General features: G+C 40.3%; 1 protein-coding gene across 4 annotated transcripts in view; it reads left to right on the top strand.

Annotated features, from left to right (window-relative positions):
• arid5b (AT-rich interaction domain 5B) overlaps positions 1–15,636 on the top strand; it is a 118,874-nt gene that overhangs the window by 27,809 nt on the left and 75,429 nt on the right. For all 4 annotated transcript variants that reach the window (XM_077581910.1, XM_077581912.1, XM_077581911.1 and 1 more), the window contains one exon: positions 11,269–11,503. In XM_077581910.1, coding sequence (XP_077438036.1) covers positions 11,269–11,503 — 235 coding nt within the window. The remainder of the gene's footprint in view (positions 1–11,268; positions 11,504–15,636) is intronic.

Genomic DNA, 15,636 nt, shown 5'->3' with positions numbered 1-15,636 from the left:
ATTAATTTTTGCCATTTAAAAAAAAAAAAAAAAAAATCATCCACTAGTACATATACATTTGTAAATTTGTAAAAAACACAATTATGTTGATTGTATATACTGTGTTTTTATGACTTTGGCGATGACTGAAGCGCGTGCCCAACAGTTGCTCCATGATCGGTTTCTTCTTCTGTACATTCAAGTAAAAAAAAAGAACAAAAAGAACAAAAAGATAGCTGTTTCTTCTTCACTTGTTGCTTGATATAGCGCCTCCACAATGGCGCAACACTGCAACTGCACTTAAAATGCGTTCCCGCCGAGCTCAATCGACACAGCTGGAGCGCCGTGTCGAGCGATCACAGCGGCTCCGGCCGGAGGTGGCGAGCAAATTAGGCGGAGGTGGCCGCCTTTGAATTTTGTACACAGGAAAAACCCTGATACATAGATAAATATGTATACTGCATATTATAGTTCCCTTACTTTTCTCCTTCATACACTGTATCCATAAGGCATTGCAATTTCTCAATGACGATTTAATTGATTTCTTTAGTCATTTAAATACATTTTTGTTCTCCATCCAGTATCCTAATCAACGGTCATATGCAGCCGTCCCCATCCAAAGCTTGGCCAATATTTCCGGAGCACATTATGCTAATGCGCTATGATATTCACTTTTGATTTCTTGACCTCCCTCTCCTCTCTCTCCCAGCTTGACGCACACTCACACGCGCGCGCGCACGCACACACACACACACACACTGACGGGCCTGACTGATACTGCAGCAGTAGTCTTGTATTGATTGCCGTGGCAAACGTTCTGGCACGATTCCACACACACGGTGTTCCACACTCTGCTTGTAGGGAAATGAGATTGTATTCATTTGCTGCTCCTTTGATTTTTTTCCTAAGGGTGGGGGGGAAGAGGAGGAGTGTGGTGGGAGGGGCTGGCCCCTGGCCCCCCGGCCCCCCTGGGCCCCCCGGCCCCTGAATGGCTTATTCAGGCACGTGGGATGCACCGGCCGAGCTAGGTTGCTTTTGACGGATTGCGCGTTGAATGAACGAGCGCGGACGCGAAGCTCGACGACGGCGCTTCCTCGTCTTGTGTACGGTTTGCAAATTGCAAATTCCTGGTCGGTGCAACATTGGCAGGAATTGAGAGGAGGTGGCGACTGGCGAGGTGCCGCAGAGCGAGTCATTAAACCGGCAACTCTGCCCTCAAGTGAATTCCTCGCCATTGCTGGAATAGCGCGTCAATTATTACCAGCTTTTTTAGGTGTCAGTAAAAAAAAAAATCTAAATAAAAAAAGCTTTCCGGTGGAAATAGTCTACTTCAAAAGGTGGTGGAACTAGCGACGGTTCCTTTCACAAGCTTCTCGTTCGTTTTCGTATAATGAGACGGCCACACGTGACCAATGAGTCAAATGACTTGAGGATTTTCGCTTTTCACGACGCTGCGTCATGAGGAGAGTCATTTGATTATGAAAAAGTCAGCGTTTCATGTCGATCATATAAACCATTAGATGACATCATTTAGCTTGAATAAGGACAGAATTTTAAGTACAAATACAAGAAGAAAGGAAAGAGAAAGGAAAAGATGGCTTTTCGGTATCGAGCAGCTACAGATTGGAATTTTTTTTACAAAAGACAATTCAACTTCCAGATCTCGTAACTTTGTCTCAGTTTGATGCCATTTTAAAGGACCTGGAAAGGAAGTCAATAACCTGTTGCTGTTTTTAATCAACTGTTGTAACTGTACGTAATGTTGTGTTGCGCCTCTTGGCCAGGACTCCCTTAAAAAAGTCATCTGCGGATCTCAATGGGATTTTCCTGGTTAAATAAAAAAAATGAATAAAAGAAAGTTTTATAAAAAGAATCATGTCGTTAGAAAATGTACTCTATATGCATTAAAAGAAACAGCATGAGCAAAAATAAAGAATCATTTGCCATTTTCCTTCCGAGCACAAGGTCTTCATTTTATGAGAGTAAAGTTTGTCCTAATTTGGCAAGTTGACGTATTACAGAAATTCATAATTTTGCCAAAACAAGCTCATAAAACCAGCTGAGAAAAAACTAGCAATTTGAAGACAATTTTATATTTAAAATAAATACATTTTGAAATAAATATTGAAATAGTCCTCATTTTAGAGAATATCAGAAGAAAGTTGAAGTATTGAAAGCAATAGACGTTTTACGGGTATAAAGTCGCAATTTGGAGAATGAATACGTTCAATTTATAAGCGTAATTTCAAGAAAAGCCTTACCGGGAAAAGTTCCAATTGCAACGAGGGGCCAGGCTCCGCCCATGGCTCGGAATGGCGTCATTTTCCCCATTTTAGAAACGTCACCGCTTGAGACAAATCGTCCTGACAAACGTAGCGAGATGTTGGTGGCGCTCATCAGCATTGCAGCGTCGTCTCCTCCAGTGGCGGAAGAAGTTTCGCCGTTCATATTTGATGCCATATCGAAACCCTGATTTGATGAGAATTCAATTGTCGTTTGCCAAGAAAATAAGTCAATGACAACAAGTTAGATGGGGATAAAATCTATGAGAAGAATGCGATAATATTCCTGGCTTGTTTCCAGGCTCCTTTTTCTTCGTTTTTTTTTTTTTTTAGTTAATTCCCAGGAAAGTTTGTTTTGGGCCAGTCGAGCTAAGGTCAGTCATGTGGAGGAGGAGATAGATAATCAACTCATATTGTGTTTCATACCCCCACCCCTCCTCTCCCCCCTCCTTCTCCTCATTGTCCGCGTCACCATGTCCATTACTCAATTACTAATCTCCTCTGGCCTGCTAAATTCCTGCGCTGACCTCTCAGAAGTTCAGCAGGCTGAAACCTTCGCAGCGTGACAGCACCTCTGAGTGTGTGTGCGTGTGTACGTGTACTAGAGAAAGCCCCCCCCCCCCCCACCCCTCACTGAGAGCCCCTGAAAAAGGCCCCTTCAGGAATACGTTGCACTGTATGTGCTATGCTTGCAATTAATACAATGCAGTGACTTTGACTTGCTAATTTTCTGTGTTAAGAACATGTGATGAAAATTGGCGGCCTTTCTTTTGTGGGGGTGGGATGGCTTGAGGGCATTTCGATTCATTTCAGTGGAGAAAATGGATTTGATTTACAGTCAATTGAGTTACAAGCTCGGTCACATGCAGAACAAATTCAACTCATGACTTTATTCTCCCCAAACTACGACTTTTGTAATCTCGTGACTCATTGGACAATTATGACTATAATGATGTGAAATGAGCTTTTTCCTTGTATTACTGGGACTTTTTCCTCGGGCCCAACCAATTCATCCACCGCTCATATTTATTTGGCCAATATTAGCCCTTTTAAAATATCATCTTATTTATTACCCCCACGCCCCGAATTTTGCTTATAAACACACACACACACATTAATACATTACAACATAAGACAAAAAAAATCACATAATATCAACCAATGTTTGTGGATTTTTCCCTGATGTTAAAGTTAAATATGAAAAGTACACAAAGTTATGTCAAATATTTAAATGTTCTGCTTTGAATTCATATCTTTATTATTGTAAGCATTAAGGGACCCAAAAACTTATTTTATTTTATGTACTATTTAAATTAGTTGCCTGATTAATTAATTAATTAATTAATTGGAATTTTGTGGACTTTTGTCTTAACGATTCTCATAAAAAAATTACTTTGATAAAATTGCGACTATTCTCCTTTAAGTTTTTCTTGTGAAAATTGCAAATGAATCCCAAAATACTTTTGTCTTGTGCCAGTCCTTTAACTTTTTAATCATAATGTAATGTAGTATCATTAATAATGTGAGATTCGATTTTCAAATGAAAATCCTTTGGATGCTGCCAGAACCGAAGACGGATTACGTCATCTGCTTGCGTGATGTAACAACCGGTAGCAGTTTTTGTGTGACAGCCCCCCCCCCCCCACCAACCCCCCAATAAAATATTTCATCGTGTTGCGTCGTTTCTGACACGGGAATGTCAAGCAACGTTATTCTCAAGAGTTTAATTCCAACAAGATGGCAGACACCAAGAGGCTTAATTATTTGTTTTTGTTTGTTTATTTCTTTTTTTGTTATCTGCCCTTGAGCATCACAAGTCTGTTTACTCCACTCACAGTGCATAATGAGTAATGTTATCATGCTAATGCAGTATTAAGATGAATTATTGATGGCAAAAAGAACGGCGGCACAATGTGACGTCCACCAAGTGCTTGGAATTCCATCTGTCGATTAATCGATGAACTGCATTAAAAAAAAAAAAACAAGCTTTAATTTTTTCATTCTTTTATTTAAAAAAAAAAAAAACAGGACATTATTTCAAATTGACAGAAAATGCACAAACAAATAAAGATTCACTTACTGGTTTGTCTGTAACATGTCAGAAAAAAAGGTTAAAAAAAATGTCGGTATTTTTCCCCCAAAGTAAAAGCAAATGTTTTACGTCGCTCTTACATGCAGGACTTCAGAAATCTGAGATTTACTGTTGAGGCTGCAATTCCGATGATTTGTACAATTTGAAATGAAACCTGGTGTCGCAACAATTAATCGAGAAACGATCATCAGTTACTTTTGCAATTGCAAAAATGTAATCACTCTGCTTGAATTTCAATGTCGCCAGTCAAATTGTACTTTTAGCCAACTGTGCATGCGGCGAACGAGGACGTGTCCAAAGCGAGCGCGTCGGAACCCGCTTGCCCGATTCCCCCGACGTCACGTCTTGGCTTTGGGCTGGCCGTCGTCTGACCTACATTTCATCAGCGGGCGGCCAGCCGGCTACTGCTGTCTGCCGCTTTGCTCAGCTATCCGCGGGCTAACTGGAAACGACGGGGACTGCCTTTTTATCATTTGACATTCCGAGTGGGGAAGACCCCCCCCCCCCCCACCCGAGGTTGTCCGCCACATCTTTGAACGGCGAGTGAGGGCCACTGCGACCCCGGCGACTATTGCCGTAACTGTTGTAAGTGCGACTTGACTAGACGGCACTTTGACGACAAACGATTCACATTTTCACGAGCAATCACAACTGGACTGACTGCATTTTCATCATACCAGCTCTGAAAATGTGGCTTTACGGTTTACTTTAAAAACAGAACGAAGAGTGAGGCAAAAAATGTGATTGAAGTCATTGCTCATGTTTACGAGAAGAAAATCATTTACAACGTCTTCATTTGATAAGAATAAAGTTGGAAATTGACAAAAATCAAGTCGTTAGTTTTCAAGAAATTATTAGATTACAAAAAAAAATATCATGAGATTATTGGGGAAAAAGGTCTCAACATGTCAGGGAAGTTACAACCGTATTTTATGAGAATAAAATCTTAACTTGACTAGAATAAAGTTGCAATTTTGTGAGAATGAGCTTGTAATTGGACCAGAATAAATTGTTACATTGATGAGATTGTCATCATTTTCATACAATAAAGTCATAATTGAACAAAAAAAGTATGTTGATTACAAGATATAATACTTTTATAAAAGTAAGGTACTAACAAAGTCGTATAAGAGAATAAAGTCCCGGGATCATCAGACAACAAAAAAGTTGTAATTTGTTTGCAAAGTCATCAGACAAAAAGGTCATATTTTGAGTCTGAATCTCACAAAAATAAAGTCTCAAATTGACGTGGGTAAAGTTGGGAATATATGAGAAATCAAACAAGTCATGATGAGCTGTGATTTCAAGGGAAATTTATAGACAACAAAATAACTAGTTTTACTCGCTCAAGTCTTAAATTGACGAAAATAAAGTTGGATTGTTTGCGAAGCAATAAAATGCAAATGATTTTTCAACAAAAAGTCATCATTTCACAAGAAGGAAATCGTAAATTGACGAGACTAGAGTTGAAAATGTACGAGAGGTGCCATCTTTCCATTTTAGCTACGGAACAGGAAGTGTAACTGTGACATGAATACATACTCTGTAAACAAATACAGAGCAGCTCAACCTCTGGCTAGCGTTCTGCTTTTGCTTTACCGCCATGCGTGAGGCGTCCATCTGGACCTCGGAAGCTCCGAAATATGCTTCTTTGCTCTCCGTAGGACGCAATATGTTCTTTTGTCAAAGTGTTGTGTTCTTTTCAAAAATGTGCCTCTTCAATGATTTTCTGGAGCGTGACAAGACAAACATTTATTTTCCAAATAAATCTCCCGCTGTTGCTTTTATGCCACAGTAAACGGAGTCCCTTTGTGTTTTTCTGCTTATTTACGTTATCATCGATGCCACAGATGGGCAAAGTCATAAATCGTCGGTTCTTCGATCTTTGCTACGGACTGGAGCCGTTTCAGCAACTGACTCACTGGTGGTCTTCGGGCGCTCATCAAATATTTCTCAATCCAAATTCTTGTTTTTGTTGACAAATACAACGACAAAGCTAATAGATTGAACCTGTTTTTCCAGATGGATTCCATTGAGTGACGCACAATTTATGAGAAGAAATTGATAAAATTGCGAGACGAGAAGTGTCAATATTACAAGGGAATCATTTTGTGAGAAGAAAGTTGTCATTTTACGAGATGTCATTAGACTACAGAAAATTGTAATTAATCGGTTTTTGGAATTTTATTCCGTCTCAGCAAAAATCCATAATGTTGTGGCACTAGTGTGCCAAAGTTCAGTAAACATTTTTGACAAGGGAGTATGTTCGGAAGTTACGTTATTTATTTATTTTTTTTTAAGCACTTGGTCCACATTATACCATTACCTTCGGAAATTAAGCAAACAGCTTTTTTTAGTCATATATTTTCGGATTAATTATGTCTGTAGCGCATGATTTAGGTTTGGCATTTCCCCCCAATAAAGCAACGGGGTATTGAAATAAAATAATAAAAATAAAAATTGAAAATATGCTCTGTTTGCAGCTTTTAGCCTACAAGTACATTCAAAGGTATTTGCGAGTATATTTGTGAGTATGTTTGAGCAAAAAAACTAAGATGATTAAAAATTAGGGGCAAAAGGGGATTCAAATTTTTTATTGTAATTAATCACAAATTTTACATCGGTTCTAAATGTACAATAGAAAAATTCTAGGCTTTCGTACTCTTGATAACAAAAGTGGGGAAAAAAATGATAAACTAAAATAAATAGTTAAAATGAATTTTTGACATTTATAGCCGTCAATGTCAGTGAATGAATAATACATTTGGAAAAAAGATAAAAAATTCGGCAGGCAATTTAAGTTTTTAATCGTAATTAATCACGTGACTTCACTAGTTAACTCGCGATTAATCACAAATTTCATATTTGTTCTAAATGTGCAATAAAAAAAATTCTACGTTTCCATACTCTTTGTTAACAAAAGTGGAAAAAAATGTTAAACTAATAAAAATAGTTCAAATGATTTTTTATGTTTATTGCTGGCAGTGAATGAGCTAAACACATTTGAACGTACTCGCTAATATGTTCAAACGTACTCACCTGTCAAATATGATTATTGAACATGGTCAGTTCCGTGCTTTTGTACTACTTTTACTACAGTAAAGAAGCCTTTGCGATCTGTTTCAGTTGACGACTGCTGCCCTGTAAACAATCTCAGCAGTTCGTCAACCTCATTTTGAATATGAATCATCAGCGTTACACAAACATGGAAGAAAAAAAAAGGAACAAAAAAAAAAACGCACAGTGCAAACATTGTCCCCAAACGAGATCTGTGCAACAACACATGATTAATATACACGGAATGTAATATAGCAATATACTATACGCTCGGCTGTGCTTTTTAATTACGCCGCCGCCGCCGCGGCTGTGATGAACAGAGCGTGTTATTATGAGTGGAAAGGGGATTGCATCAAAAGCTACACTTGCTCATTTTGAGCACATGAAGCACAATCAGGCTTTTGGCTGCGAGGCTGAATGCTATTTACCGCTAGCGACACATTATTCAAATGGTCTTTCTCTCTCAGTTGCTTTGTCATGGCACGGAAAAAAAAGTTGCTTACAGCCACCCGCCGCCACTTGACAGCTCCAGACAGCTCATTATAAGACGAGCGCTAGAAAAAGGAAGAGGAAAAAAAAAAACAGAAGCCATGTTTGATGTTTTTACTGAGCGAGCGAGGGAGGCACGGCCGCTATATCAAGCCGTCCCTCGCAGGCTTTTTTTTCCTTTATAAGGCAATAGTGGCTTGCAAACTGGCCGGGATTTGATACGGCCGCGCTCCGCAGCTTAATGTGAGAACTGAATATGGGTAATTGTTTGGACAGAGCACTCGGGGAGAACGACGGCAAGTTTGTTTTGACAATGTGTTCTTTTTGCTTTTACGGAAATGTGACTGAAATGGAGAGTGGGCTGGAAAGCCAAAATGAGAGCTTTACATTTTTTTTTTTTTTTTTTTGCTCTCACTGAACACGATCAGCTTCAGAAAGGCAGAATTTGTGAGGCAGCTCTTTGGATTTTGCAAGCGTACCTAAAGAAGTGTCCAGCGAGTGCTCGTGTGGAATCGATTGTTGATTAATTATGTCTTGAAAGCAGTCGCGTCCAAATGGAGTGCTTTCTGTACCTACAGACTGAAGTACTGAACTTCTGACCGACCTACTTACCCAAGTACTGAACAACCAACTGACCGACCAAGCAACCTAGTAACCAACCTACCTACCTACCAACCAGAGTGCTGACCTCCCTAACCTACCTACCTACCTATCTATTGACCTATCAAGCTACCTACCTAGCAAATGACTTACTTTTCAGACTAGAACTAGGTACCTACCTCTCTAACTAGCTACCCACTGAACTACCTACCGTCCCTACCAACATGCCAGATCAAAACACCTGACCTACGTGCCTATCCACCCACCCGAACCATCAACCCAACCTACCTACCGACCAAGCTACTTATCGAACGCCCTACTTAACTCATAAACATAAAAACGTTCTATTTTAAATATTGCCACGGTCCCAAAAATGTATTTACACGTTTTTTTTAATGTTATGCATACAGAAGGCTTTGATGCAGCCTCTGAACTGAAGAGAACGCTTAAAGCAATGGTAGTTATTACAAAAAAATGTCCAGCAGGTGGCAGCAGAGTATAAGAGATCAACAAGGGCGATGTTGCAAAAAAGCTCCTTTCCCCAGTGTTTTCAACAGGTTTGTGAATAATGATGAAACTTTGCTATGCTCTAATGCTAATTGCTGCAAAACAGATACAAATATATGATGAAAGAAGAGACTCCAATCTTTCTTTTCACTTCCTGTATCCAAACACTAAATGTGGCAATACTTGAGTCCACGCAACGTTTTGGGCGCAGGCATCTCAGTGGCCATAAATGGGTAAATTAAGCCGTGTTTTATGGAGCCGCGTTGACCTCTCACTCGTATATCCCCGCTACCAGATCAGTGTTTTATACGCAAAATATATGATCCGTGTGCTTTTATTACATTATCCGTGGATATGACAACAGGGCATTGCTTGAGTTGAGAGATTGAGAGATTTGTTGGCTCAAGAAGGAAAAATGAAATTCACCGCCGTGGCCGTAAAAGTGAATTGAGACTCGCACGTACACACTTACATTTCCTTGCACGGCTAAGAGCTTAAGCTCGTATACAGTATATATATATTTGTCATTATTATATTGTCGTTGCTTTTGCCTCGCAGCCTCAATGGCGGAATCCGACTTGACTGTGATGCGTGTTGCATTTCTCTGCCCCCCCCCCAGCACATCTGTCCTCCAGACTTCGGGTAATAGCCGTCTTCCGGTGCACTCTTTTGTTAGTAACAAGCGCGCCCGCCATTATTAGCCCTTCAAACGAACCTGCACTTCTTAGAATTATTGAACAAAATCACACAGATTGAGTCCTCACACGGTGTCGGTTTCACATGCTGTGTTTGCAACGCATCCCGCCAGGCGTACCTCCTCGTTTAGAAGAAGAACCGCCTGCTCCGAGGTACCATTATCACGATTAACGTTGAAAAAGAAGAACAAATCAATGTTTAACATTATTGTAGCCCACGTCAATATTATGCACAGTTATAACGTGCTTAACAAATTCACTTAAGAGGATTTTTTTTTCTTTTTTTTTTGTCTTTCTCTTTAAGTGTGTAGAACATGTTGTCCTAGTTGAAGATTTGATGGGGCGTTTGCGGGCCCTGCTCACGGCTTTAATTGTGGCTGGAGTGATAGCGAAAGCGCCGTCTAATACTTTGGCCACCCTGTCGAATTAAACATAACTTTTATGGCTGTTCCGCTCGGGCACAGCAGCATAAAATTCCGTTTACAAGTGGAGCGTTAAATGTAAAAACCACACATGGCGACGGCGCGATGCATACCAGAACGCAGCAGCTAACGATAAAATACGCTCAAGTAATATGCATAAAAGTGCTCATTGTTTAACCCAGTAAGTCAAACAAAATGCTAAAGGGACAAATGCAGTAACACATTTTTTTCCAACCAGTGTGCTGTGGAACATTGCATTAATGAGTGAATTGAGACAAGATCATCGTTGGGTCCGTACAGTAATCCCACAGACATTTCATTACACCACAATTCGCTATTCAGGAATTGAATTGACGGCGGTTTGGTAGCACGGGTTAGCCATTGTTGCCACCTCAGCAATCTTATTAGCGGTAGCTTCTTCTTCTTTTGTTTTTGTGATGAAGTCGTAGAGTAAAAGAATGCAATCTTTCTATGCTGCCTTTTGCAATCGTCTTGCTATGCTAGCGTGGTAGAATGCTAAGCAGAACAAAGAAAGTGGCGGAAGGTCCAATTAACCCGTGTCTTCACCTGTTGCCCTTCACACAATCAAATAATGGCTTTGCGTTCAACTGAGCAGGCCCAGATTCCACACTGAGTGAGTCAGTTTGAGAGTAAATTGGGACAAGATCCTCATTATTGGTTTGAGAGATTTTTCTCTGTGTCAAATATAGGCCTTGGCTCAATTAACTCTTTGACTGCCAGACGTTTTCAGAAAAGGGATGCCAGCCGATTTAAGCATTTTGGCTGATCTTTCAAGGTCCACAGAAAATTATGTGTTTGGATTATGGAAACACACATACTACCGAATGAAAGATTGGACTCTCATCTTTCATCAGAAAAAAAAAGTTTGTTTCTACCTTATTCCGTTATTAAGTAATCAACAATAGAAATTGGTTAGTTTCACCTCTGTTTTGAAACAAACGTCTTTTAACGTCTTTGGCACACCTCCATAGGATTTTACTAAACGTTATTTAACGTTTTTGGCAGTCAAAGAGTTAAGGTTGGAAAACTCATGTACAGTATTTCTCCCCCGTTTGCCTTAACTTGCGACTTAATTTCAACCTTAAATGCTGCCTTTTTTTTTCTCTCTCTTTTTCTGCCCTAAGCACGAGGTGATCGCCGTGTCCGAGAAGGTGATCGTGCGCCTCCAGGACCTGGTCAAGTGGGCAGTGCCGGACTTCTCGGGATGGGCCCACGGTCTGAAGGCGGAGCCCCTCAAGGCCTCGGTGCTACGCGAGCTGGGCACCAACGGGCGCCGCGAGGCCCTCCACCGTTACCGCGAGAGCACGCTCACCAGCGGACTCAACTTCAAGGACGTCCAGCGGGAACGGGCGCGCCTCGGTGAGTGGACCGCATATTTCATCCGCCTGCTGTGTTGACCTCCATTTTACTGTCCTCCTTCTGGTTTAGCGACTTGAGCTAATCCGTCGGTCTGTTTATATCTGTGCCATATCGGGGGTATTGTTGTTTGGAAAGGCTACATGGCTAACTGCTGCTAGTGCTAACAAGTAGGGAAACATTATTTTGTGGTTTTCTTGTGTAATTGTACTGGAATGATTTCTCTGTTTTAAGAGATGCTAAACTAGGCTACTGTTGATAACTGACTTAGCATATGCTGTATTGTGAGCCTTCATGTAATGACTAGCATGTGCGACATGCGCTTTTTAACGGATAGTGATGTTTGCGCCATTTACAATTTAGTGCTACATTTAAATAAAACTGAGCTGAGTTATACTGGAATAGTTTGATTTCTTAGCTGCTAAGCTATGCTAACTATGCTCCTGCTAACACTTACTTATTAGCATATAGGTGAGGATTGCATAATTTGATTAGCATGTGCGACATCTGCTAATAAGTATAATTTATGCAACTCTTGTTTTTTACTATATTTTTTTACATTTTATTAACTTAATTTTTTTTTTAAACAATATTAAGTAATCACTTTGTCGTTATATTGAAGGCATTGTTGTTTTTAAGAGGCTACATGGCTAACACCTGCAGAAAAACATTATTTTGTGCTTGTATTCTTGACAGTGTCAGGCGAGCTAAGCTAACTAAGCTCCTGTTGACTAATTGACTGGTTAGTGGATTGTTTGGAACAGTGGGAAAACAAAAGGGGCCGCAACACTAAACATTTTACACTTTGTGTTTATATTGGTGGTATTCTCCCAAAAATCAAATGTGTTTGTGCTTAATGAACTTTTCTCGCCATGTATGTTTGGATTGGTGGCTAAAAACTGGTAATCCCTTTTTAGTTTTTATCTTTGGGCTAATGTATTGGATGTATTGGTCCAGTTTACAAGTGCTGTCTTTGTGCTAAGATACACTAACCATGCTCCTATTAAGAGCTGGTTAACGGATTATTTGGCACAATTGAGAAACTTGACTGCTGAGTTTTGGGATTGGGATTCCTCTCTCCTATAATTAGCATCTGGACAAGGCCTCGGGGGCCCGAGCAGTTGGTGCTACTAACTACTGGCCCGGCATGCGTATTACAGCAGTTTTCAGGACATTGCAAGCAAATTGTTGTCATGTAAGTCCCCGAGACGGGTTCGGAGTGATGGCGGTGTGCCTCCTACCTCATCATCATCATCCGCGCTATATTTTGTGCCTGGATGGCTGCGCATTCATCGTGTACACAATCGGGTGTCACGCTGCGTTCCATCAATCACAGCTCAACGTAAAGCCACCGCGGTTCATGTTAATAGTAAGCATTTGAGTCTAATAATGTAATCATCGGTAAGGACATGACGTACCCCCTCACTCTGCTTACTCCCTCTCTGCGGTTTTCTTCCGATAGCACCGAAGGCAGATAAATACCTTCTCCTCCGCTTTCACCAGGAAACAAAATGGGTAGGAAGTGAAATGATCTCAGGGCAATGAACATGGACATAAAACCCCAATAGGAAAGCTGTTGCTAATCAAAACAGCAGTAATCTTGAGATGGATGAGAGGAAGTAGTTCTACTGAGTTCTTGGATTATGCCAAGACGGCTTCTTGAGTGACGAGTGCGACATGCGGACGCGCCACAATTTTGTGCGCGACTTTGTTTATGTTCTTGCTCCGCCACATTTTCTCCATAGCAATTATTTTTATGTCGTTTTAAACAACACTTTTACTCAAACTAAATTTGAATATACCGCAAAACATTGTTGATGACCTCTCATCCCATAAAAGCCGCCCCTATCTGCAGTTAAGTAAATAAACTCGGCCACTGTGTGCAGAAATACAGCATAATTCAGCAGCAAAACCAATAAAAATACCATCGCAGTTTGTCGCTTAGTCATCCACCTCTTGGCATCCCATGAACATCCATATTTCTGCTCGTAATAATCCTTTGATGTTTTTGAAATGGCTTTTTGAAAAACAAGCCTCTCTAACGGCTCGATTGATGACTTCCAAGGAGAGCGAGCCTCTCGGCGTGTGTTTAATGCCTAATGCAGTAATGCCCTTGATTGCTCCACATTGCTCTCATCTCAAATGCAAAAGAAAAGAAAAAAAAAAAAGAAGAAGAAGCAGAGGAGGATCAAAACGCTTTGTTGCAATTCGGGAAATCGATACAGTTTGTGTTGTGTTTGCGAGCGTGGGATTTCTGGGATTTGTGAGGTGTGTTACAACTGCATTCTGCATGACCTGCTGCTTTTTTGTATTCTGTTTTAGGGCTGGGTTAAAAAAAAAAAAATCAATTTATCAATATCCGATTGACATTCCTTTTCATAGCCCAATATGGATTCCTAAAACCATGATACTTATAATACGTCCCTCAACATAAATTAAAGTGCCTTCTCGGGTCACGGGGAAATTTATTTTTACAAAGAAGCCCAATATTTTTGCCACTTTATTTACATAGTGCAGTAGTTTCAATCTATTTCAATTATGATTGATTGTTTTGATCAGGTCATGTTCAATAAAACATACATGATTAATGTAACTGCATTGGATTCAATTTTAACTCTTTGACTGCCAGACGTTTTCAGAAATGGGTTGTCCCCAGTGCCAGCCGATTTTAAACATTTTGACTGATCTTTCAAGGTCCACAGAAAATTATGTGTTTGGACTATGGAAACACACATACTACCAAATGAAAGATTGGACTCTCATCTTTCATCAGAAAAAAAAAGTTTGTTTCTACCTTATTCCGTTTTTCAGTAATCAACAATAGAAAATGGTTAGTTTCACCTCTGTTTTGAAACAAACGTCTTTTAACGTCTTTGGCACTCCTCCATAGGATTTTACTAAACGTTATTTAACGTTTTTGGCAGTCAAAGAGCTAAATGTAAATATTTTTCTTCATACTGAATGCGCAATATATAAATGAATAAATACGCAATGGTAACAAAAGAGGACCAAATAAAAAAAACGACCCGAACCTCTGCGGTGGAGTTCATTGCTCCACTGCTATTCTTCTGTCTTTTGTGTATTTTAAAGGAAACAATGTCACCGACCTTTTATTAAAACCTCATGGAACCGTTTTAAATTGTGTGTGTGTGTGGGAACGGGGGGGGGGGGGATTTGTTTCCTTTACTCATTGTCACAACAGATCCATATAAACACTCTGCCCTCGTAGCATATTACAAATGTCTTTTTTCAATGTTATAAGATTCTATGTGCCGTATACAACATGTCTTTTTTGTAGACCTACATTTAAACACTTTTCCAATCTTTTGTGTATAAAATCTCAAGAGACCTGCTATAAAGACACCAATTTGAGTCTCTGGAACATTTGTGTTTGTTGCCTCCAGCTTTGCGGGGAAGTGAGCGTGATATATATTTAAAAAAAACAAAACGAAAAAAGCGGCCAGCCTTTTTTGCAGAGAAATATTAAATCAGGCCGCCAATGAAATATTCATGCCTTAAAGAGCAGGAGTGTGTTGACCATGGTGACGTTTAACCACATAACTGATGATATACGGCGACGGCTCAGCGTCAGCGTTATTACCTGAATGATGCATTCGCTTTTTGTTATTCTCCGCCAGAGGAATGAGATTGTTCCCACCCGCCACCGCAACAGGATACTGCAGCAATATACCGCCGCTCGCCGGCTTACAACGATCCCGCCGCTAAAAAGCAATAATGCCTGCCATTGTTGTTGAGGGGAACTGATTTTTTATTTTTTTTTTGTCCTGACTGCGTAGCCTAACTTTTCCTGGCCGGCTGCCACAGGTTACTTAAGCGTGCTGTCCTGTAGTCGTATAGCACATACATTATTAAAAACAAAACAAAAACATGGCTTAACTAACACATGCGTTCCATGTAACACGCCTCCTCCTCCTCCTCCTCTCAGGGTAAGAGCAGAGAGTGATTCATTTTGGGGAGCGGGTGACCTCTTTTAAACCTGCGAGGCGGATAATTGATTGGAGCCGTGATTCAGAAATTCCGCAGTTCACAAACGAGGTCTCCTCCGGCCGACTTAAAATAGCGCTCGCATCACCGCTTGTGTAGCCTCAATGTGCAAAATGAAAGCTTTCACGCCG

This window comes from Vanacampus margaritifer, chromosome 12 (assembly GCF_051991255.1).
Source record: "Vanacampus margaritifer isolate UIUO_Vmar chromosome 12, RoL_Vmar_1.0, whole genome shotgun sequence".
NCBI lineage: Eukaryota > Metazoa > Chordata > Actinopteri > Syngnathiformes > Syngnathidae > Vanacampus > Vanacampus margaritifer.
Note: the sequence above shows the minus strand (reverse complement) of the source record. Positions and strands in the feature narration are given on the sequence as shown.